This window comes from Astyanax mexicanus, chromosome 21, assembly GCF_023375975.1.
Source record: "Astyanax mexicanus isolate ESR-SI-001 chromosome 21, AstMex3_surface, whole genome shotgun sequence".
Lineage (NCBI taxonomy): Eukaryota > Metazoa > Chordata > Actinopteri > Characiformes > Acestrorhamphidae > Astyanax > Astyanax mexicanus.
In genome coordinates this window covers 2,763,779-2,789,856 of record NC_064428.1, presented here as the reverse complement: position 1 = coordinate 2,789,856, position 26,078 = coordinate 2,763,779, and the positions used below count along the sequence as shown (strand labels likewise).

The window sequence follows — 26,078 nt, the reverse complement described above, 5'->3', positions numbered from 1 at the left end:
GCATGTCAGTATGAGTTATATCTCATTTACAGGCCCCCCTTGTAAAACATGTACTTTTATTAAAAGAACTGAATGTTTTTCATGTCTTTGGTGTTAAACCTGTTGTGATTGAGCAGAGATTTTATAAGAGGCTCTTACTGATCTTTATTTTGTACTGAGTAATACAGTAGCTCTTCTACAGGTCTTTAATGCAAATTAATTATTTTCTACATATAGAAAAAGTTTTTTGTTATGTTATGAGGCAAATAATGTATCTCGAACACTTCTAGAGTATTTAATTATGACTAATAAAAACTGTAAAAAACAAGGGTCAGCAAGGGTCAGAAAAAAGTATGTCATTTTATCCTTTTGTATCCTTCAGAAATTACACTACAACTTTTTTCTTATAATGCAGGTTTTACTTCATTTTTGTTTCTTATTCCCCTGGTAGACACTTGCAATTATCTGGACAGAGATTAAGCTGAGTAGTAGACTATATTTTCCTTTTAATAAAAAAATCTCTATTCAAAATGCTGTGTAATTCAGTACTAGATTTAATCTCTGTTAAACTGCCCTACTGTATAATCAGTTAAAACAACTAAACACATAGGCTAGAAGTCAAATGATATTGTAATATTATACCATACAATACTCAAAAGGTAAAAGGTGTTTTGCCTTATGTAAACATATTGCCTTAAGTAAACGCAGAATAGTTTGCTACTAACTCATGCTTAAAAATAAAAAATCATAAATTAATATAAATACCATGCGTTCTGCATCACTGCACTGCTTAAACATTCTTAATTTGAAACAGTGTCAAAATCTCCAAAACTGTGATGCACAACAAAGTTTAATTCATTTTAGCATTATAGTAATAATTGTATTAGCAGTTTTAATAAATATGATTATTCCCTGTAATTTAATAACTATTTGAGGTTAATATAAAGGCATAATGTATTCTCCCTGATCAGGACCATTCTCTGCAATGTAGTGATGTTTATTTACTAATGTATTGATTTACATAGGCCCTTTACCATATCTATCTTTAAAAACAATAAACTGTATAATTGTAATTTAAGAACATTTTGTGCCACTGGTGCAATGATAATATTTCTCTATATTGCACAAATTGTTCTGAATTATTTAGAACATTCATATAAATCCATTATTTTTGAACAGTCAGTATACTAGCTAATTCATGTTAATGGAATCTCCTTGCCAATAAAAAACATAATGGGCAATTTTGAGGTCAAAAAATATTATTTAGGCTATGTCATTATATTGTTCAGTATGTTAATTGCATGGTTATCTTTTGGAAGTTATGCCATATGTCTTCTATTGGAAGTTCTTATAAAGCTAATGTTAGCATTAGCCTCAGGTCCAGCACCAGAAAAGTGTTTTAGTCTCTCTGTGTATCTGTGTGTGTGTGTGTGTGTGTGTGTGTGTGTGTGGTGCCTTACTTAGTTTAGACTCAGCTGTGTTTTCCTTGTAAAGTAGTAGCATTACGTCTCCCATTATCCACAGGGGGTGGTGTGTGTGTGTGTGTGTGTTCGTGTGTGTGTTCGTTTGTGTGTGTGTGTTCTGTGAGATGCCTTGGAGTATCTTTTGCATCTACGCAGGGGGAGAGAGAGGGCAGAAAGAAGAGGATGGAGGGAGGAGGAAGAGGAGGAGGGGAGTGAAAGAGAGAGAGAGAGAGAGAGAGTAGCCGTTAGGGATGGGTTTGAATAGGGGTAAATATCTAGGCCTGTGCTGGACATGCGCTCAGCCTGGCCCTGTTTCAGATTCGGCCCCACTCTGCCGCCTCAGGCTAAAGATGCAATTAGTAAATGAAGAGGGAGGAGGAGGAGCTGAAAGGTGCATGACATACATTTCTCTTTTTGGGGGAGGGGGCTTTCCTTCTACACAACTGAACCATAATTATAAACCATGTTGTAAATTTGTAACCAGTGTCTGTGCAATACAGACCAGCTGCTGAGACAAACCTGCCAACTCATTTGGTAGACCCGCCCCTTCTCACCGACCAAGCGTCATCACTGGACCGCCTTCTGGACCTGTCACCATAATTACATTATCACATTTTGTAGAATATATGAACGTAATCATTTTCTGCTGACTTTAGTACTGCCTATTGTGTTTATTTAGCAAAGAGAATCCATTAACATGAACCAGTGCACTGATTTATAAAACGTTTGTCATTTGTAATGAAGTGTCATTGCATTATATATTACATAGCAGTGGCATGAAATGACTCTTAAAATGACAAACATATCGTTTATTGCTATTATTCTTCTTACAAACAGCAGAAACTGAATAACAACAAAAAACTGTTTTTTTTTTGAGGAAAAAGTAAAAAAAAAAAAGACTTTCAGTAGTCGAGTTTCAGTAAAGACCAAGACTTTCAGTAGTCGAATTTGAATCAAGACCAAGACTTTTAGTAGTCGAGTTTCAGTAAAGATCAAGACTTTCAGAATTCGAGTCTGAATCAAGACCAAGACTTTTAGTAGTCGAGTTTCAGTAAAGACCAAGACTTTCAGAATTCGAGTCTGAATCAAGACCAAGACTTTTAGTAGTCGAGTTTCAGTAAAGACCAAGACTTTCAGAATTCGAGTCTGAATCAAGACCAAGACTTTCAGTAGCGAGTTTCAGTAAAGTCCAAGACTTTCAGTAGTCGAGTCTGAATCAAGACCAAGACTTTTAGTAGCGAGTTTCAGTAAAGTCCAAGACTTTCAGTAGTCGAGTCTGAATCAAGACCAAGACTTTTAGTAGCGAGTTTCAGTAAAGTCCAAGACTTTCAGTAGTCGAGTTTCAGTAAAGACCAAGACTTTCAGTAGTCGAATTTGAATCAAGACCAAGACTTTTAGTAGTCGAGTTTCAGTAAAGACCAAGACTTTCAGAATTCGAGTCTGAATCAAGACCAAGACTTTTAGTAGCGAGTTTCAGTAAAGTCCAAGACTTTCAGTAGTCGAGTCTGAATCAAGACCAAGACTTTTAGTAGCGAGTTTCAGTAAAGTCCAAGACTTTCAGTAGTCGAGTCTGAATCAAGACCAAGACTTTCAGTAGCGAGTTTCAGTAAAGACCAAGACTTTCAGTAGTCGAGTTTCAGTAAAGACCAAGACTTTCAGTAGTCGAATTTGAATCAAGACCAAGACTTTTAGTAGTCGAGTTTCAGTAAAGACCAAGACTTTCAGAATTCGAGTCTGAATCAAGACCAAGACTTTTAGTAGTCGAGTTTCAGTAAAGACCAAGACTTTCAGAATTCGAGTCTGAATCAAGACCAAGACTTTTAGTAGTCGAGTTTCAGTAAAGACCAAGACTTTCAGAATTCGAGTCTGAATCAAGACCAAGACTTTCAGTAGCGAGTTTCAGTAAAGTCCAAGACTTTCAGTAGTCGAGTCTGAATCAAGACCAAGACTTTTAGTAGCGAGTTTCAGTAAAGTCCAAGACTTTCAGTAGTCGAGTCTGAATCAAGACCAAGACTTTTAGTAGCGAGTTTCAGTAAAGTCCAAGACTTTCAGTAGTCGAGTTTCAGTAAAGACCAAGACTTTCAGTAGTCGAGTTTCAGTAAAGACCAAGACTTTCAGTAGTCGAATTTGAATCAAGACCAAGACTTTTAGTAGTCGAGTTTCAGTAAAGACCAAGACTTTCAGAATTCGAGTCTGAATCAAGACCAAGACTTTTAGTAGCGAGTTTCAGTAAAGTCCAAGACTTTCAGTAGTCGAGTCTGAATCAAGACCAAGACTTTCAGTAGCGAGTTTCAGTAAAGTCCAAGACTTTCAGTAGTCGAGTTTCAGTAAAGACCAAGACTTTCAGTAGTAGAGTTTCAGTAAAGACCAAGACTTTCAGTAGTAGAGTTTCAGTAAAAACCAAGACTTTCAGTAGTCGAGTCTGAATCAAGACCAAGACTTTTAGTAGCGAGTTTCAGTAAAGTCCAAGACTTTCAGTAGTCGAGTTTCAGTAAAGACCAAGACTTTCAGTAGTAGAGTTTCAGTAAAGACCAAGACTTTCAGTAGTAGAGTTTCAGTAAAAACCAAGACTTTCAGTAGTCGAGTCTGAATCAAGACCAAGACTTTTAGTAGCGAGTTTCAGTAAGGACCAATTCTTTCAGAATTCGAGTCTGAATCAAGACCAAGACTTTTAGTAGTCGAGTTTCAGTAAAGACCAAGACTTTCAGAATTCGAGTCTGAATCAAGACCAAGACTTTTAGTAGCGAGTTTCAGTAAAGTCCAAGACTTTCAGTAGTCGAGTCTGAATCAAGACCAAGACTTTTAGTAGCGAGTTTCAGTAAAGTCCAAGACTTTCAGTAGTCGAGTCTGAATCAAGACCAAGACTTTCAGTAGCGAGTTTCAGTAAAGTCCAAGACTTTCAGTAGTCGAGTTTCAGTAAAGACCAAGACTTTCAGTAGTAGAGTTTCAGTAAAGACCAAGACTTTCAGTAGTAGAGTTTCAGTAAAAACCAAGACTTTCAGTAGTCGAGTCTGAATCAAGACCAAGACTTTTAGTAGCGAGTTTCAGTAAAGTCCAAGACTTTCAGTAGTCGAGTTTCAGTAAGGACCAATTCTTTCAGAATTCGAGTCTGAATCAAGACCAAGACTTTTAGTAGTCAAGTCTGTATCAAGACCAAGACTTTTAGTAGTCGAGTTTCAGTAAAGACCAAGACTTTCAGTAGTCGAGTCTGAATCAAGACCAAGACTTTTAAGACAAACTCATCACTAAAGCCGAAGCGGTAGATGCTCTGTACTGTAAGCAGGAACAAAATGAAGTACAAACATTTGTTATTTAATAGTTTAGTACTACTTCTAAGTGTGTTGCTTAAGAAACAGTTTTGATAGAGCACTTGTACTTTTACTCAAGTTTGGGTCTCTAGTACTTTATGCATGTCTGCTTTGTTCTTTTCTGTGCTGCTGATTTCATTTTTCACTCTCAAATGTTATTAAATATTTTAATCTTTAATTCTACAAAAACGTATCTGTACAAACTATTTAGACACCTTTATATATTTTCTGGTTTCTTGAACACAAGCATCATATGTACTCATTTAATTTACATTCTTAACCCAAGCATACATTTAAAAACACACTCATATATAAAAACACTATTGGAAATCCCAGTGGTAATAAGGTTTTCAGCCTCCACACAGATCTGGGGTGGGTTTCCCAAAAACGATCAATCTTAGCGAATAAGGAACGAACTAACGAATGACGTGAGTAAAGAACGAGCCAGTTCTGCGAGTGTTTCCCAAAGAACTTCACAAAGCGAAAATTAACGAACAAGTTTAAAGTAGAGCTTAGATTCTCTGCCCGAACCCGACCTGACCCGAGGCCCGAGATTTCCCACCACATTCCTCGGGCCGAGTCGGGTCGGGCTCCAGAAAATAGTCTTAGATGTAGGCGTCTGTTTTTTAATTATATATTTATTTTTTAATAAAATAAGGAAAACTGAAAGTGAAACTAAACTAATTTATTTATAAGCGCTGTTTTCACTCGCGCAGTTGTACAGCGGGGGGTGTTGTGCCGATTCTGTCCGCGAAGGGTGAGTCGGATTCAGCAGCGAATTTGGCACAGCAGCGGCAGCACCTCGCGGTCCGCGGTGTTAGTTGTAAGCGCTCGCGCTAGCCGCAAAATACGAGGGAGCTGCAGAATTATGTGTGGGACTAGAATATGAGCACGAGGAGATAAAAGAGAACCTTTACCTGTGAGTAGCTCAATCAGAACACGCAAATCTCTCTCTCTCTCATGTGTCTCTCTCTCTCTCTCTCTCTGTGTCTCTCTCTCTCGCACGTGAACTCCGCGTTTGACTTGCAGAACTGTGTTTAGCTGTTCTTAAAAATCATTTTGATTAAATAATAGTTTGCTTCTATGTTACAGTGTCATTTAACATAATTCTGATCATATTTCGTTCATTCAGTCAGCCTGAAAACAGCCAGTTTATGGGGCGGGGCGGATCGGGCTCGGGCTCAAGATGACAGTTTATGGTTCGGGTCGGCTCGGGCTCGGGCAGAACGTGCACGGCTCGGGCTGGGTTGGGTTGGAATTTTTGGGCCCGATCTAACCTCAAATCAAATCATCAAATCAAATTTATTTGTATAGTGCTTTTTACAACTGGTGTTGGCACAAAGCAGCTTTACAGAAACATGATTACAGGACAAAGAATCAGGCAAAACATTAAACATAGAAAATACAGAATACAGAACCCCCAGTGAAAAACTCCCTCAGAGCTGCAGGAGGAGGAAGAAACCTTGCAAGACTCACATTTGAGGGGGACCATCCTACCACTGATCAAACAGCTTTTAAATTAATTTAAAAAGTCTTTTATACATCCATATAGGTTTTATGTATTCAGGAGTATAGCAGCACCACTAATGGCTTGGATGTAATCTGTAGTGGAGAATAAGATGGACGATGAGCAGCTGATCTGTGGTGGTGGTGGAGAAGAGCTGACTTCAGAAACTTCCATCAGTCTGGCCGGACAGGAGACGCGAGAGCCTGAGGGTCCAACATCGGTATCGGGGGTCAGACAGGTGGGCAGTCAGTAACTCGGAGGAGCAGAGAGATGGAATTAGATTTAACTGGATTTATGTAAAACAGAGAATATAAAACATTATCAGAGTGTGATTATCTAATGACTCTGGCAGATCTAAATAAAACAGCCTAACTAATAAAACAGCCTAACTGTAGAAAATAAACTTAATAAAAAAATAAAGAAAATAACCTCTAGTTTAAAGAACGTCTTTGTTGACTCCTCCCCCGAAACTACACACCTCGATTCAACACTGACAATATGCAGTATTTATTTACTATTACACCAATTACTAATCAATATCATTATACATATTTGGAAATTTTAATAACAAAAGGATGTACTTATGATAAAATACTCATAAAGATGCAGATGACTAAAAAAATTAACAAAAAATACTATATTAATGCCATAATCTATTTTACCTATTTATTTAGGTAACTGAATATATGAATATATATATATATATATATATATATATATATATATATATATATATATACTAAATAATTCCATATTTGTCACTTAATTGTTTTCATGTGTTTAATATTAATCTCCAATGTAGAAAATAAACTTAATAAAAAAAATAAAGAAAATCATTGAATGAGACGTGTCTGAACTCTTGAATGGTACTCTATAGAATTTGCAGCTTTGCTTAAACCGTGAGCATCATCTGCAGGAATTCATTGATTGCATTCATTGCAAGTCAAGTCAAGTCAAGTAGTTTTATTGTCAATGCTGCATATGTACAGGACATACATAGAATTGAAATTACGTTACTCTCCTTCCCAATTTTACAGCAAGTACAGATAATGGATAATAAAGAAAAATAAAGAAAAAGGGGAGACACTATGTGTACAATACAGCAGCAGGGACACAGACATACATGAGACAGAACAAGGTGCAGTAGTGGTGGGGGTGAAATAGATATATAAATAGAAATAAAAAGAAATAAATATAAAATCTAAATCTAAATGAGTGGGAGACACTATATGTACAATACAACAAAAACACAATAGACATTTGTGAGACAGAAGATAATAGTGCAATATTAATGGTGATTAAGATCAAGTGACAATATAAATAGAACCCGTATAACAGTAGTGCAATGTTGTATCTAGCTTAAGGCTGGTAAAGTTCTTAAAGTTCCCAGTTCTTGGGGAATTAAAGTGTGCAGCGTAACAGTAGTGCAGGTATTGGGTGTGTAGTGCAGGTCCTTTTACAAAAGTTACAGTACTGTGTGTGTTCTAGTGCAGAGTTTCAGTACTGTGTTGGTGGGAGGATGTGGGGTCAGGATGATGAGAGTGTGTGTGCTGTGGGCAGGATTGGGATGGGGGGTAGAGCAGGAAGAGAGTTCAGCATCCTCACAGCCTGATGGATGGGGCTGTCTCGCAGTCTGCTGGTCCTAGACCCGAGACTCCGCAGTCTTCTCCCTGATGGCAGCAGGCTGAAGAAGCTGTGTAGTGGGTGGGAGGGATCTCCTGCCAGACGGAGGGCTTTCCGCGTGAGGCGGGAGCTGTACAGGTCCTGAAGGGAGGGGAGAGAGGTGCCAACGATCTTCTCAGCTGCTCTCACGATGCGCTGGAGGGTCCTGCGGCAGGATGCTGTGCAGGCCCCGTACCACACGGTGAAACAGCTGGTCAGGATGCTCTCGATGGCCCCTCTGTAGAAAGTGGTCATGATGGGGGTGGGGGCTCCAGCTCTTCTCAGCTTGCGGAGAAAGTAGAGACGCTGGTTTGCCTTCCTGGCCAGTGATGCTGAGTTGGTGCTCCAGGAGAGGTCCTCTGTGACGTGCACACCCAGGAACTTGGTGCTGCTCACCCTCTCCACAGCAGTTCCGTTGATGGACAGAGGAGTGTGCAGTGTGTGAGTTCTCCTGAAGTCCACAACAATCTCCTTGGTCTTCTCTGTGTTCAGAGAGAGATTGTTGTGTTTGCACCAGGAGGCCAGGCGGCTCACCTCGCTCCTGTAGTGTGACTCATCGTTGTTGCTGATGAGACCCACCACCGTCGTGTCATCCGCAAACTTGACGAAGAGGTTGGAGGTGTGTTCTGGTGTGCAGTCGTGGGTCAGCAGAGTGAACAGGAGTGGGCTCAGTACACATCCTTGGGGAGCCCCTGTGTTCAGTGTGGTGATGCTGGATGTGTTGCTGCCAACCCGCACTGCCTGTGGTCTACCAGTCAGGAAGTCCAACAGCCAGTTGCACAGGGAAGTGCTCAGCCCCAGACTGTCCAGTTTGTGTATGAGCTGTTGGGGGATGATTGTGTTGAATGCTGAACTGAAGTCAACAAACAGCATTCTGACGTAGGTGTCTTTCTTGTCCAGGTGTGTGAGGGCTGAGTGGAGAACAGTGGAGATGGCATCATCGGTCGAGCGATTTGACCGATATGCAAACTGATAGGGGTCCAGGGAGGAGGGGAGTGAAGACTTGATATGGTGCATGACTAGTCGTTCGAAGCACTTCATGAGGATGGGGGTGAGTGCAACCGGACGATAGTCGTTGAGACAGGATGGCGATGCCTTCTTTGGGACAGGGATGATGGTGGTGGCTTTGAAGCATGTGGGAACCACCGCCTGACTCAGAGAGGTGTTGTAGATGTCCGTATAAACCTCTGCGAGTTCCCAGGCACAGTCCTTCAGCACACGACCAGGAATGTTGTCAGGTCCAGGAGATTTTCGAGCATTGATCCTGCTGAATGCTCTCCTCACACTGTCTTGGGAGAGCGTTAGCACCTGGTCACCAGGAGGAGGGATGGATTTCTGGGCGGGTGTGTTGTTGAGTGGCTCGAACCTTGCGAAGAACCCATTCAGGTCGTTCAGCAGAGATGTGTCGCTGTCGCAGGTCTGTGGATGTGGTTTATAGCCTGTGATAGACTGAATCCCTTGCCACAGGTTCTGTGTGTCTCTGCTGTCGCTGAAGCGTTGGGATATCTTCTTGGAGTACTGCCTCTTAGCTTTCCTGATGCCGCGGGACAGGTTGGCCCTGGCTGTCCTCAGGCCTGCCTGGTCTCCAGCTGTGAAAGCTGCATTTCTAGCCTTCAGGAGCTTGTGGACCTCTCCTGTCAGCCATGGCTTCTGATTAGCCCGAACAGTGATGGTCTTGAGGTCGGTTACATCATCAATGCACTTGGTGATGTAGGCAGAGACAGTTTCTGTGTACTCCTGAATGTCTGTGGAGTTGTTGTGGGTGGCAGCCTCTCTGAACATATTCCAGTCTGTTGTGCTGAAACAGTCCTGAAGTGCCTCTGAGGAACCCACTGGCCACACTCGTACCTGCTTAAGAACTGGTTTGGAGACTTTAACCAGTGGTCTGGTTGCAGCATTAAAGTCAAGAGCTCTACCTGAATTTAATGATTTATTTGTGATTTTGATTGGTCAATTCAAATATGCCCAGTTAGTTATGATATATAATATAATTTGATATAATATAATATAATATAATATAATATAATATAATATAATATAATATAGATTCAACCGCGGAAATTATATTTTTTTCTCCCTTAAAATTAGCGCTCCCTGGTGTTGAAGGTGCTGAACTGCAAGCAGAATCCTCTTTAAGAAGTTCTTTCTAATTAACGGCTGGGTCAGGTTACTCCTTAATCTGCGAGCGAGTTTACGTAGAACTTTAGTTACGCACGGGTTTGGGAAACACTCTTTAATTAACGATCAATCTTAAATACGAGTTCTTAGTGTTAGGAAGCTTTCGGGAAACCCACCCCTGTTCTGCAAGAAGCTGCTTCATTGGCTTCTTCATAGTTTATTTGCCTTCTAGGCAAGCAGTGTGCCTTCACCTTCCCCCCCAATCATTAACAAGCATTTAATTACTTATGACTCTAATTAAGCAGCAGCACACCTGAACAGGCTGAAACCAACTGAATAAACAAGTGGAATCAGGTGAGCTCCTGAAAACCTGCAGCCTTTTTGTGTATAACTACTATAGATCCTCATCAGTCTTACGAAAAGGAAAAGACTGATTAAACATTTATCAGCAGGACAACTACTTTATTTCAATTCCAATAATCACTGCTTAAATATTAACAGGACATTGTATTAAATGTTAAAGCCAATATTTATTTACGAACAAAGCTGTTTTAGGTTGTAGAGCTTATAAAAACAATCTGTAAACATATTCCTGCTCAAAATATTTCATTAAAAGCAAACACAGATCAGGGAGTATGAAAATATACGCGTGTGCTTAAATAATAAAGTGACTCAAAGTGTCACGTGTTGACTGAGGCCACGGGTAACGGAAGCTACCTTTATCAGAGGCTAAGCTAAGGCTAATAATAAAGAGGTGCTTGATTGTTTTATGTAAACCTCTTTGTGAATAGACTGTTTAGCTAGCGTATTAACTAATTACCTTTGAAGGCAATATTTCTGTAGTAAAATGCTTAAAAAGGCTGTAAAGCCCTGTCACTACCTTTCTATGTAGTGAAAATGAGATTGAGACGGGACTCGCGCACTAACACTAACTTCTCACAACTACTTGCAGTGGATTGAAACAAATACATTTAGAATTACACTAAATTTGCAATGTTGTGATTGTACCTGCATTATATTGATTCTATTAACTTAGTGTTTTAGTGTTATTTCTCCTTCATTTGACCTGACTCTACTTCTCTACTTCTGGCTGTAAACTCTCTTTTTCCATCTCTGTCTCTAATTTAGCCTCTGACAAGATAATATCAATGATCTGTTCCTGCTGTGACAGTAAATATGGGGTTCAGGAATATTTCCTCTCTTTCTCACTCACACACACACACACACACACACACACTCACACTCATCAGATATCAACCCTATACTTAACAGGGCTTAAGCATCACACTTGATTGCATGTGGGCAGTTAAAGTCGACTTGGTTATGTGAGAAAGATCAAAGACAAGGCTTTACTATTGAAATCTGTACCACATTGTGTGAATAAGTATGTATACTGTCCGATGCAAAAGTTTAGGCACCCTAATAATTTATAGTATTGTAAAACAGCCCCAATAAATAAACAAACATAGAACAAACATTCTTCAACTGCTGCCCTAAAGAAACTAATGCAGCCCCTTCTTAAGGTGGCAGTAGACCACTTGGATGTTCCACCAAGCTGTAGGTGGAGCATGGTGGTGGAGTCCTCTTTATATGGGACTGCCCTGCTGCCTAGATGCCTGAACACCACAATAGCACGACAGTTACTGTGACAGTATAAAAAGACTGCAAGCAAGGCATCCCAGAAATACAGCTAATTTTAAATATGTTTACAGAGAGAAAATGTCCAAAATCTCACCACAACATCATATAATTGTGCAAAACAGTGATTGTTGTCTGTCTCTGCACAGTTTAATTGTTATATGTTCTAACTGAATGCTTCACCTTCCTTATCCTGCAGCAAAAGATCCTGGGTTGTGATTTCTTCAACAAGGTCTGTGGTCATCTAAAGCTCCTGGAAAAAGAATACTTCGGCCTGGAATTCCGTCACCACAATGGAAGCTATGTGAGTCCTGCATACAACTTCTAATAATTCTTGTTACATTTTTTTTATATACTGTATACTCATTGACAACAAACACCCTAAGTGGGAGTTGTTGGAATCAGATGAAACTCGTGTGTAGATCCTGCACACTGATAGTTTGCTAAAGCTGGCATCCCAGGTGGTCCCATCAATGCTTGATTGGGAATTTGGTGAAAACATTCCTAAAACACTTTTAGGTATGACTATTTGCCCTCAACTGGGCACGAAATGTCTTTGGGTACATTGCAGAGGGATCTCTAGCTGTCACAGTGATCTATCAACAAGTACGCGAGCCTCTGAGGGCCTTTTTACTGGGCAGAAGCAGAAGAACAATGTCCTCTTGTGGCAGGACTTAGGGCATTTTCACACCTGTAGTTGGTTTCTATAGATCAGGGGTGGGTTTCCCAAAAGCTTCGTAACGCTAAGAACTTCGTTAACTCGTACTTAAGATTGATCGTTAATTAAAGAGTGTTTCCCAAACCCGTGCGTAACTAAAGTACTACGTAAACTCGCTCGCAGATTAACGAGTGCTCTCACCCAGTCGTTATTCTTAAAGAGCTTCTTTAGGGGACCTCGACTTGCAGTTCAGCACCTTAAACACCAGGGACCGCCAATTTTGAGGGAGAAAAATTATAATTTCCATGGTTGAAACAATTATATTACATTACTATTAATTATAATCAATTATATGATTATATAATTATTATTATATTATATTATATTATATTATAATGCCAAATTTGTCTGTGGCTTGTAGTCTAACTGGGCATATTGGAATTGACCAATCAAACCCACGAGTAAATTATTAAAGTCCAGATTAGCGATGGTGAGTTGATGATGATTTCTTGACATTAATGCTGCAAGAAATGCAATCAGTCAAATCCTGCAGATGATTCTTACGATTTAAGCAAAGCTGCAAAGTCACCAAGTCCGTGGATTCTGTAATCAGGCTGTTACTGTGTCATACACACACCAGCCCGGGAATTACAGCACAACACTATATATTTCCATGCTATTGGGAAAATCCCTGGTACTGTAGGTCCGGTGCAGGGGACGCCTGCGGTGTCTTTAATCACACCTACACGTATTGTAAAGGGTATCGGTGAATGTGCAGGTAATATTTAATATTATTCCTTAATCAGGTGCTTCTAACCAACATTGTTGCTGTTCATCTGGGCAAACTCTGGGGTGTGTCAACTCGCAAATATATAAATACCAGTCAAAAGTTGGACACGTCTCATTCAAGGTTTTTATTATTTTTTTTTTCATTGTCGATTTATATTAAACCATGAAAACTATTAATTGACGCATATGGAATTATCTAGTATATATATATATATGTGTGTGTGTGTATATATATATATATATATATATATATATATATATGGTAACACTTTATAATACTGTTCCATAGTTAATAGGTAACTAAGCAGTAACTAATTAATAGTGCTGCATTAACACCTAAATATTTTCAATTAACTACCAGGGAGTACTGAATAATTACTCAGTAGATAGTACTGAACTAATGATTATAGTAGTTCACTATTAACTCCACAATAATTACTGAGACTTACATATCTGCCAGAGAACTACTTACTAATGATGTCTCCTTTATAATAACTATTCATTAATTACTGCTCAAATCAACATTAACTACTGAAAACCCTTACATGCCACCTGGGGAACTATAGATCTAAATCAGTCTACACAAACAATTATTCTATCAGTGGTGATATTAAAGGCATATTTGAGTGACACCATTTGTAGTAGTAGTAACCTTAATTACCTTATTATCATCATTATCTTCCAAATATTAGCAACATATAGTAAAATACTACAGTGTGTCGTAATCTGCTTAAACCTCATTTTTAAAAGAAAAAAAAAATAATAAAAAAATAACGTAATATTATTACATAGTAGACATTATTTATGTTTTCCAGAAGACTCTAAGACTGACTGTACTCAATTTTGTTTTAATGGTCACTGCTTTAATTTTAAGCACCAACCTTATAAACGTTCATCTTTAGCCTTGCAGTCTCACAGACTTTTAGTGCGCATTATTAGGGTAATTACGGTAATTCCACAGCGCTGGACCGCTAGCCTCTATCAGTGTGTTTATCTGCTGCTGCAGGTTATTCTATCAGTGGTGATATTAAAGTCAGTGACACCACTTATCATATATTAACCTTACTTACCTTAGTATCCTTTAATATCTTCCAAATGTTAGACACACTGAAATGTGCAGTAGTCTGCTTAACCCCCATTTTTGTCATGTTCTGTCAGTGTGTTACAGGTGTTTATTCTAAACCTGTGCTCTTCTTCAGTCCTCCTGGAGATGTGCTCAGTAGAAGTGATGGCTCACATACAGCTTTACTGTAGGCTGTGTCCAACATCCTTATTCTGGGGGAAATCATGTTTAAATGAATAAATATTTGTGTTAGATAACGGACTAGGTGTCCCTGTGTTCTTCATAGATAATTAATAAGGGGTCCCAGTCTTCTTTTTTTCGGGAGTTAACAGCAGCACATGGTAACTCATTACTAATGACTGAGGAGTTACTGTGTTCTTCTTTATGAGTTACTGCAGATCATACCACAGTATTATAAAGTGAGAAACATGTTAACTAATTACTAATGACTGAGGAGTTACTGTGTTCTTCTTTAGGAGTTACTGCAGATCATACCACAGTATTATAAAGTGAGAAACATGGTAACTAATTACTAATTACTGAGGAGTTACTGAGTTCTTCTTTACCAGAGTTACTGCAGATCATGTCACAGTATTATAAAGGGAAATAAACATTAATAATAATAATAATAATAATAATAATAATAATAATAATAATAACAACACACATTTAACCTAGCTAACTAACACACACACATTTAACCTAGTTAACTAACACACACATTTAAACTAGCTAACACGATTAACCTAGCTAACACACACACATTTCCCCTAGCTAACTTAGCTTGCTAACTAACACACATATAACCTAGCTAACTAACACACATTTAACCTAGCTAACTAACACACATATAACCTAGCTAACTAACACACACGCATTTAACTTGCTAACACACATATAACCTAGCTAACTAACACACACATAAAAGTTAACTTAGCTAGCAAATGAACACACATAACCTAGCTAACTAACACATTTAAACTAGCTAACTAATACACACATAACCTAGTTAACTTAGCCAGTTAACTAACACACACATAACCTAGTTAACTTAGCCAGTTAACTAACACACACATAACCTAGTTAACTTAGCCAGTTAACTAACACAAACATAACCTAGTTAACTTAGCCAGTTAACTAACACACACATAACCTAGCTAACTTAGCTGGCTAACGCTAACTACACACACAACTTAGCTAACTTAGCTAGCTAACACATATCCTAAAGCTGGTTAACAACCCACAAAGAGTCCTCCTCTGATCCGGGGGTAAAATCAGCTGGAAAAGATCTCAATATCTTGATTACTAGTTTATTTTCAATCAAATACAGAAATATGAAAGCAGCAGAGTTTCTCTTAATCCTCCTCCAGCAGCAGCAGCGCACAGCAGAGAATTTACACGAAGGACCTGGAGAGCTGCGTCCGCTGTGAAATTACCGTAATTACCCTAATAGTGCGCAGTGAAATAAATCTCTGTGAGACTGCAAACGCTGAAGATACACTTTTATAAGGCTGATACCTAGTATTAAAGCAATGATTGTTACATTATTACAGTCTTACAGTCATTCTTAGAGTCTTAGATGCCTTCTGGAGAACTTTCATCAATGTCTTCTACGCAATAATATTACGTTATAATGTTGTTTTTTTCTCCCAAAAATGATGGTTAAGCAGAGTAATACACACTGAAGTATTTTACTATATGTTGCTAATATTTGGAAGGAACTGAGGATAATAAGGTAATTAAGGTTACCACTACTACAAATGGTGTCACTTGCTTAATTCAAATATGCCTTCAATTAATATGCATTTAACTCAAATATGCCTGATTTAGATCTATAGTTCCCCAGGTGGCATGTAAGGGTTTTCAGTAATTAATGTTGATTTGAGCAGTAATTAATGAATAGTTATTATAAAGGAGACATAATTAGTAAGTAGTTCTCCAGGAGATATGTAAGTCTCAGTAATTATTGTGGAGTTAATAGTGAACTACTATAATCATTAGTTCAGTACTATCTACTGAGTAATTATTCAGTACTCCCTGGTAGTTAATTGAAAATATTTAGATGTTAATGCAGCACTATTAATTAGTTACTGCTTAGTTCCTGCTTAGTTACCTATTAACTATGGAACAGTATTATAAAGTGTTACCATATATATATATATATATATATATATATATATATATATATATATATATATATATATATATAGACCGTTTCTGAGGAATATTCATGAGCGTGGGAAGTGACGTAGCTGTTCCTAGGACACTTCCGTTCAGCGGTAAACAGCGTTCAAAACAGTGGACGTAACTTTTTAATTTAACATGAATGCAAACTTCACCTTATCTGAGAGTCACAAACACTGAAAATCAGGTCAAATTGTTCTTTAAACAAGTAAACTATGGAGGACCAAAAATTACATAAGTATAAATAAATACACATATAAATGTATAAATATGTAAACAAATAAATGAATAAATAAATTAATGTTGAAATTAATAAATATATATATATAAATGCACATATAAATGTATAAATAAATAAATAAATATATACATAAATAAATACGTGCACAAATAATTGTATAGGTAAATAAATTAATTAATAAATACATTTCTTATTTTTATATTTATTTATTCATTTATATGTGCATTTATTTTTGTCAACATGTATTTTTTTATTCATTTATTTATTTAAACATTTTTTTATTTATACTTATGTCATTTTTGGTCCTCCATAGTAAACACGCCTGCTTTGGTTTTTCACTCTGCTGACCTGCCTGCAGTTACAGCGTCCGCTCCTCCCTCCTTCTGATCTATAAATCATGCAGAGTACGTGCTGGATAGAGTCTGACTCGCTCCAACCTCACCAAACACTATAGTGATGCTTCTCTACTACAGGAACAAATATTCACAACTTTTACACTGAGAAATTAATTATATGCGCTCAGACTGCGGTGCCCTTTCACTGCCTCCGTTTCAACAAGATACTGATCACATCTGGGTAGATCACCTCTGATAAGCGTTTTAAATCAGACAAAAAAACTTCCCTCTTAAATCCTTATCAAAAGGATCAGAAAAAGAGGTTTGATCACTTTTTACTAATTTCTGACCGTTTGTTTGCTCTGTTTTCGGGAGATTTGTGAAATATGCGCTCTCATTTTGACAGCTTTATAGTTGAAAATAGCGCCACCGGAAGCGTCGAAGGAACAGACATGCGCAGTAGCTTTGTTATTGTTTTCCTCATTGAAACGGTCTATATATATATATATATACACACACAGGAACATACGTATATGTATGATTATATTATTTTTATATTATTAATAATTATAATAATAATAAATTAATATTACTATCAATATTACTATTAATAATATTAGTATAATATCTATTAATATCATATATATTAACAATAATAGTTTTAAAAAAGTAAAAAAAAAGTTTAATGTTTTAAAATAGATTAGATTTTTGAGTATTTATTTAGTCATATGTAACTTTAGGAGTATTTTATTAATGCCAAAGTACATCCTTTTGTAATTCGTAATGTTGATGATTACAACACGTTTTTAGGGTGTAATAGTGAATAAATACTGCATATTGGCAGTGTTGAATCGATGTTTGTGGATTGATTGAGCGCGCTGTTCGGAGGAGGAGTCAACAAAGACGTTCTTTAACCTTGTTCTTTAATTTTCACTTTGTGAAGCTCTTTGGGAAACACTCGCAGAACTGGCTCGTTCTTTATTCACGTCATTCGTTAGTTCGTTCGTTATTCGCTAAGGTTCATCGTTTTCGGGAAACCCACCCCTGATCAGTAGATGAGTTCGTTTACTTGGAGCGGTTTCTCCCTCTGTTTGTTTGGTTTCACACGGGCATAAATCTTAATGCACCAAATTACGCACCAATGCCGCGAAGATATATAAGTAGTAAAGAGGGCCACACGACCGTGAGTAGTGAATGCTGCACATACTGCACGTGTAAACAGCATGGAGCAGAGTTAATTTGTGTTATCTGGCATATACCACCTGTTCAATTAAACCACACTAAGGGTACAAACAAACCAGAGTCTGTTTTAACCAGACCAAAAAAAGGCCCTTTCAGAGAGCAATCATTTACATTTCTGCCTGATGTATAACTACTTGTCATATATTGCAACAGTGTAAAAATAGTTTTGGAGTGTACACTACAAACTAGGTATAATTATCTGCTCCTTGCTTGTAATTATTAACTAATCAAAAACCATGTATCATGTTTTTATTATGGACTTTATTTTGATTGTGCCTGTTACTTGAGACTACACTAATGTAAGATGTTGCATCTACAGAGCATTGATCAACTATATTTAATGCATAAAGTTAAAATAAGATTTAAATTTGAATTTTCCAGGTGTGGCTGGAACTTCTGAAGCCACTGGCTAAGCAGATCAAGCGTGAGTATGTTGTATGTTTTGTCTGCATGCGTTTAATGGATTTGAACTGAGTTTAAATAAAGCAAATACTAACTATAGACAAACTACAATACATACATTACATTGATTAATTAAGTAATATATAATAAAATGAGGTAATTAGGTACTGGGCACTCGGTGAGGTGATGGTCACTTTGTGTTTTTTTCCTGTCAGACACCAGTGATCTGGCATTCCAGTTTATTGTAAAGTTTTTCCCACCGGATCCAGGCCAGTTGCAGAAAGGCTTGACAAGGTAATTTAACATAATTAACTACATTATAATGATATATACAGCTTAAAATCATTTGTTTGTTCTTTTCTGACTCACCAATGTTTTCCCACATTTATATGTTTTCATGTGTTTTTCATAATATGTATGTCTTCTGTATTATACAATCTGAACTTTACTGCTATTCTTTATTTTTAAGGGTTAAAAATGTAAAAAAAAAAAAAAAAACATTAAACAGTAGTGTACCGTATTTTTCGGACTATAAGGCGCACCGTATTATAAGACGCACTATCAAAGAACGCCTATTTTCTGCTATTTTTCCATACATAGGGCGCATCGCATTATAAGGCGCGTTAAGTGACACTAGAAAGGGTGCCTATATCAAAGTGAACAGGGGTGGCGCCATGTTTCCCTTCCCCCACCGGGGGTGGTCGCTTGCCGGTGGAGCGTCTCAGTATATATAAATCTAGCTATTTCAAAGTCAAACGAGTGCTGGATATTAATCTACACAGATTCCTCTCCTGAAAACTGTTTATTTGGGTGAGTAACGTGCTTCAGTTTATTTACAGTAAGCTTAGATTTCCAGATGTCCACTAAGGCTTGCTGCACCAGCGTTAGCATAGCTATCCGCTAGCACGCTAGCTAGTCACCTAAACTAGTAAAGTTAACCAAAACTTAAACGACAGCGTTACACTGAGTAATCCTGCGTGTTCTGGTAAGACAGTGAGATATTAGCTAGCGATTCGTCCCCCGTAGCTTGTTTTAACACTGTAAACAAGCAGATTACAGGCTGATAAAACTCACCTCTGAGAGAGTTAGCGCTTAGCATCTAGCTAATGCTAGCCAGGCAAAGCAGCACAGACTTACAGGCCGATAACTCACCTCTGAACGGTGAACGCTTAGCGATTAGCATCTAACTCTAATAATACTGCTCCAGCAGTATTAAAAGTGCTAAATTTAGAAAATACTGATCTCTGAACAGTGAAAAAGCTAGCTAGCTAAGCGGTTAGCATCTAGCTAATGCTATTGCTGCTCTGCACGGAGTGTGTGTTTACTGCTCCTTACACCTGACGGGTAAAATTTAGATAATACTGATCTCTGAACAGTGAATAAGCTAGCTAATGCTATTTGCTGCTCCAGCCTCGGAGCTGCACGGCTCTGGACTCTGTATAGCACTGAAACTCTGTATAACGCTGCACGGAGTGTGTGTTTACTGCTCCTTACAACCTGACGAGTAAAATTTAGATAATACTGATCTCAGTGAATAAGCTAGCTAGCTTAGCGGTTAGCATCTAGCTAATGCTATTGCTGCTCAGCCTCGGAGCTGCACGGCTCTGGACTCTGTATAGCACTGAAACTCTCTATAACGCTGCACGGAGTGTGTGTTTACTGCTCCTTACAACCTGACGAGTAAAATCCATACAAAAGGCGCACCGTATTATAAGACGCACTGTCAATTTTTGTGAAAATTAAAAGTTTTTAAGTGCGCCTTATAGTCCGAAAAATACGGTATATCTAAAAGTGTGTATGTATTTGTGTGTGTTAGTTCATAGAGGACAGATTATTTATATAAAAATACTTAAATGTAAATTTCATTTTATAATTATGTATAAAAACAATAATTTTATTTGGTTTTATTATGCCTCGAGGTGCTTCGCAATAATAAGTAAAAGTACAGTGATGAAACAACATAAACACATACATAAACTGTAATGTTCCTTTATGACTATGAGATTAAAGTTGGTCAGTTTTTACTCCACAGAGCTGCAAGGAATTTAGTCTGCTGCTAATCTTATGCTGCTTTTCTACAGGTATCTATTTGCTCTTCAGATAAAACAGGATTTGTCCAATGGCAGCCTCACCTGTAATGACAACAGTGCCGCCCTGCTGGTCTCTCATATATTGCAGGGTATGTCATTAGCCCCTTTTTATACCTACACTCTGATGATTAACTGATGTCTAGGTTTATTTCAGTCAGTGGCACACCTGTGTTTTTCACCACCAAAAAAGAGACAGAAATTTATCTGAACACACCTCACTGCAGACCACCACACCCATCATCGTAGATTTATTCCTAAACTCTGAAGCTATTTTAAGGCACAGGGTATGAAAATAGACTGTTGACGGGGTGTAAGATAGCAAAGAGATCGCAACGCACCTTGCACAGGGTGTACAATAGGGCCCAATATGTCTCTGCTTGCATAATGTACAAGCAATGTTCTGTTGAACTGGATGTGACCTCCTCAGTATAAAAGCTTCACATTGCTCTCATAGTGCAGTTCAGTTCAGTACTTTATTCAGGAGACCTTGCATTATTAGGAATTTACATCACCCACGTCTGATTTTGAACACAATTTAAAGCATAATGAAGTTTATAATATAGTATAGCTATACGTTTTACTCTCATTCTCTCTCTGCATCACTATCTAACTTTTCTTTTCTCTCTTTTTTGTTTCTGTAGCAGAAATTGGGGATTATGATGAAGAGTTGGATGCTCATCACTTAGAAAACAAGCAGTATGTGCCAAACCAGGAGTACCTGGACCACAAGATTATTCGCTTTCATAAGAAGCACAGGTACACTTTACTTTAATGAGATATGCATGCCTCTGTAACCAAGCAAAGCACATCACAGTGAAATAACACACTGGAATAAAATAGAATATAGTATATAAAATACACTCTAACCTTTTACATGCCACATTTAACCTACAATTACAGGCTAACCTACAATTAAGACTGTTAAGACTGTTAATTACTGAAGCTATATGTGTTTAATCGTTACAAGCAGTTTTAAAGATACCAGCGGTCGAAGGTTATATAAACACTGCTAAAATAATAAAGGGAACACTTAAATAACACATTGGATCTCAATGCACAAAATATTCAAGTTGAAAATAAAACCTATGTGACTGTATGCACTCCAAACAAATGATCTGCCTGCTGCTGATGGAGGATGTCCCTCAGGCCTGAATCAGTGAGATCCTGTACAGTCTCTGGCTTCAATTGCTGGCATCAGATGCATTGATTGATAAAGACTCAGAGCTTCTCGGCTGTATTCAGGTCGGTGGAATGTAAGGTTCAGTCGATGCATCAATGCCTATATCATGTGGGAACTGCCTACAAACTCTGACCATACGAGACATGGCATTGTCCTGCACCAGGAGGAACCCGGGACCCACTGCACCAGCGCGAAGTCTGACAGTGTCTCTGAGGATTTCATCTCAGTACCAAACAGCATTCATACGATCACACAGAAACTATCACATAGAGGTTTTTGAGACCCTGCCAATCCTGGTGTTCTCAGGCAAATGGCAAAAGAGCAGCACAGCAAACCTTCTTGTAACAGCATGCACTCTAAAAAACGAGGTACGATATGAGTACTTTTTTGCACTCTTCATAATTGTACCCTGAAAGGTACAATATTGGTCTTTACAGGGTCAGATTTGTTCCCTCTGAAGTACAAAGTCATTTCTAACAGCAATAAGTACATTTGTACCATTTAACCTGCAGCCAAAGGGTACATTCAGTATTCTGCATCACTGTACTAATGAACAATATATATAATTTAATTGCACATTTTTTATTTGAAAGCCAGACAATTGTGGATCATCAAGTTTTTGAGCCATATTTAGTTGAGGATAATGTTTATAATCTTTATAATCTTTACTGGCACAAAAACCATGGGTACAAAAAAGGACTTTTGTACCTCAATATAAGGTACTGCTGTCACTTTTATGTGTGCTGGGCAGATTGGTATCCCTGACCTTGATCACTGACTCTGCGTTATACTGTGAACCCTAGTGCCTAGTGTTCCCTAATTTATTTTGAGCAGTGTACACCAGTAAAACGTGTGTGTGAGTTCAACATTTGTTAAGAAATGCCATCAAAATTTAATCAGATATTCATCTTATAAGACTTTCTTCAATCAAGCCTTTACAGACATACAGAAGTTGGCCCCAGTTATTATTGTATACTAGAGAAAAGATCAGAAATATGTTCATAATCACTATGCTGGGGTGGAAACTGAGGATATTTAATGTAAGCTACAAACGTATTATACTTTTTTTATGTGTGAATAGAGGTCACACTCCTGCCCAATCAGACGTGCACTTGCTGGAGGTCGCTCGAAAGTTGGACATGTATGGCATTCGACCGCATCCTGCCCACGATGGAGAAGGCATGAGGATTAACCTAGCCGTCACTCACATGGGTGTACTGGTGTTTCAGGTAACAGACAACTACAATACAATAACATAAAGCTGTCTCAGGCAGATATATAAAGGATTCCATTTATTTTTAGATTAGTTTTAGGTTGTAAAAGTGTAAAAAAGGCTGTCACAAGCTATGTATGGGTAGTGTATGAGTGTGCTTGATCTACAGGCCCAGCTGCAACATCTGTGGGAAAATGTGCCACAGGATGACATACAGAAACTGTATGCCTTCATACTCAAACAAATCCTAACCAACAGGGCACTAGAGGCTCCTTTCAATTCTACAGTTTTCCCCAGTAAACTTCCTCTTTCTTGTGTGTTATTTTTTGTTAATGAGTGTAATGAATGCAACTTGTTTCCAGGGAAACACAAAGATCAACACCTTCAGCTGGGCTAAGATCCGCAAGCTAAGCTTCAAGAGGAGGCACTTCCTTATCAAACTTCACACTGAGGCTGGGGTGAGGTTCATAAGATAAATACATTATTAAATGATTAATTAGACGGAGATGAGCAATATTAATTGAACTACACATATAAATAGTGTGTAATGCAGGTATAATGCGTGGGTAATTCAACACGCCCAGACTCCTAATCTATCTCATAGAGTGTTTATAGCGCCTTTAATGCCTCAATAGAATTTAACTAATTATGATCAGGAATTGATCTGGCAATGCGGCTGGCTATGGCGTAGCATCTAAGTCTTCCAGGTGACAGCAGCAGAATGTGGACGAGCATTGTCTTGTTAAATTAGGGCACCAGAGTGTGCATTTAGAAAAGGTAGGGACACTGGTTGCAGGACCTTATTAACATAACAATGGGCTGTCAATACCCAACGGCAGTAATAAAGACCAAAGGTGATCTGGCATCGTACAGAATTATGCCAGGCCGTCTTGGTGTGTGATACGTGACAACAATCTGTTTATCTTGTCACAGACCACAGTACCATTCTTCACCTCTACTAAGACAACAGCAGAACAGCAGAGGCTCATCTTCAGTTATGAGTCCAGCTTTTATCTTGTGGAGACCTTTAGTGGATAACCTTCTGAATGCACGCCAACTCTTCCCGCTGGGTTCCTCTGTTTTTTAATGATCAGTGTTTTAATATAACCACAAAAACTGGATCCTCATCTGTCCTTTAGCAGAAGGTTGAAGACCGCTGCAGTAAATGTGTTTAATTTGTAGTAATCCTGAACCTAAGGCTTATTGTTTAGTACAGGAAAACCTGCAACATTATTAATTTAAAGGAGTAAATTGGATTATAGTTGATGCTTTTCAGTAATTATGTTAATGTTAATTCTGTATATGTTTTAAATATCCTCAGTCTGATACATACATTTCTCCCTGTGTAACAGCCCTCACGGAGGGACATGGTTGAGTTCACAATGGCGAGTAGAGACATCTGTAAAACCTTCTGGAAGATGTGTGTAGAGTACCATGCCTTCTTCCGATTGGCTGAAGAGCCCAAACCACAGCAGAAGTCTCTTCTCTCCAGCAAGGGATCCAGTTTTAGATACAGGTACAGTAAAGGATATCAGTAATGACACAAATTAAGATGAACAAATAGAAGAAAGTGGCTGGAATATAATGAACATTTCATGAGTCATGTGTTAATTGATATACTTGAATAATGGTAATAAGAAAAAAGACTGAACTGAGATTTCAGTTTAGTAGGGGAGCACATTTTTTACAGATTTCCACAATTTTCAACAATTTTGTTTATGTTCTTATATTTGACAGCACTGATAAAATGTAATTACATTTTTTCCTGCATTAATGTCTTTATTCATTATCATTTACTGTTTTAATATTTATCGTTTGTTAATTTACATACTAAATATGTATAAAATATGTATTTTCTTTTCAGACAAAAAATAAAAGTCTAAAGCCAAGTAGCCATAAAAAAGATAATTATGGCAGGGGATAATAGAGATTATGAAATCACGTAATTATCAAGTTAAATGCTTTCACTAATTAAATTTAAAATCAGTGATATTCGTTTACTATACAGAAGATATGTAATTATTATGGATGTATATTATAAAGCAATTCTTTTTTTCGTTTTCTGATTGTATGCAGCCTTTTTATTGGACACATGGCTTTCATATACAGTATCAGTCAGAAGTTTGGACACACTTTTTCGTTAATTTGTTTTTTATTTCTTTATATAAATCTTCAGTATATTAATTTTACAATGTAAAAATTGTAAAACGATAGAAAACTCATAGAATGAGAAGAGTTGTGTATAAAAATGTTGATTGGTAATGCAGGTTCATGTAGTTTCTCCAAATTCAACACAACATGGCATTTGTAAAAACTAATGCATATTCATTATTTATTCATTAGTGCCTCTTTAAGTGTCTTTTGTTGCAGCTTTTTACCTTTTTTCTGTTCTGAACTGCTGCAAATGTAAAGCCTGGCAGCAGCTTCTGGCAGCACAGGAATCATATCCCATTTCTTTTGGTCAATGGCCCCCAGCTCGGTAATATTTCTGTGGTGATTAAGTCAGGTGACTTTGATGACCATGATAAAACCGAGCCTTAGAAGATGTTGAGGTATGTGCTTGAGATGACAGGCCTGTTGAGAGGTTCAGTGGACCCTATAATGAGCATTAAATTGCTAAATACCCCTCGTATGATTACTAACTGCTGTATGCTGGCTCCCCAGATCATCAGCCAGGTCAAGGTTTATTGTTTACGGTGAAACTGTAAACAGAAGTGACGATGTCTGGCTGACAGTGTGCCTAAACGGTGGGCAGTTTGTTGAAATCCCCATCCTACTCAGTGTAAAGATGCCCCCCCCCCCCCTCTTAGATTCTGTCTACTGGGTGAAATGTCTTTAAGGGGATCACCTGCTGATTCTGAACCTAAAACAGATGCTTGTCTGTTCTTGGGGAAAAGTATTCACAGCATCCTGACCCCAAACACTTCCACACCCCACACCTGCACCACTGCTCATACTGCACTGTCGTACCCACTTTAACCCCTCCCTACAACTGTGACCTTTTCA

The 26,078-nt window shown here is 38.0% G+C and overlaps 2 protein-coding genes across 2 annotated transcripts in view; one reads left to right on the top strand and one right to left on the bottom strand.

Annotated features, from left to right (window-relative positions):
• Positions 1-26,078, bottom strand: part of LOC125785743 (uncharacterized) — a 399,129-nt gene that overhangs the window by 184,590 nt on the left and 188,461 nt on the right. The gene's annotated exons all lie outside the window — the stretch shown is intronic.
• LOC103043485 (FERM domain-containing protein 7) overlaps positions 1-26,078 on the top strand; it is a 30,387-nt gene that overhangs the window by 1,364 nt on the left and 2,945 nt on the right. The window contains exons 2-9 of the mRNA XM_022674744.2: positions 11,875-11,979; positions 18,569-18,611; positions 18,805-18,883; positions 20,671-20,768; positions 21,321-21,435; positions 22,941-23,088; positions 23,435-23,530; positions 24,425-24,588. Of these exons, the coding sequence (XP_022530465.2) occupies positions 11,875-11,979; positions 18,569-18,611; positions 18,805-18,883; positions 20,671-20,768; positions 21,321-21,435; positions 22,941-23,088; positions 23,435-23,530; positions 24,425-24,588 (848 nt within the window). The remainder of the gene's footprint in view (positions 1-11,874; positions 11,980-18,568; positions 18,612-18,804; positions 18,884-20,670; positions 20,769-21,320; positions 21,436-22,940; positions 23,089-23,434; positions 23,531-24,424; positions 24,589-26,078) is intronic.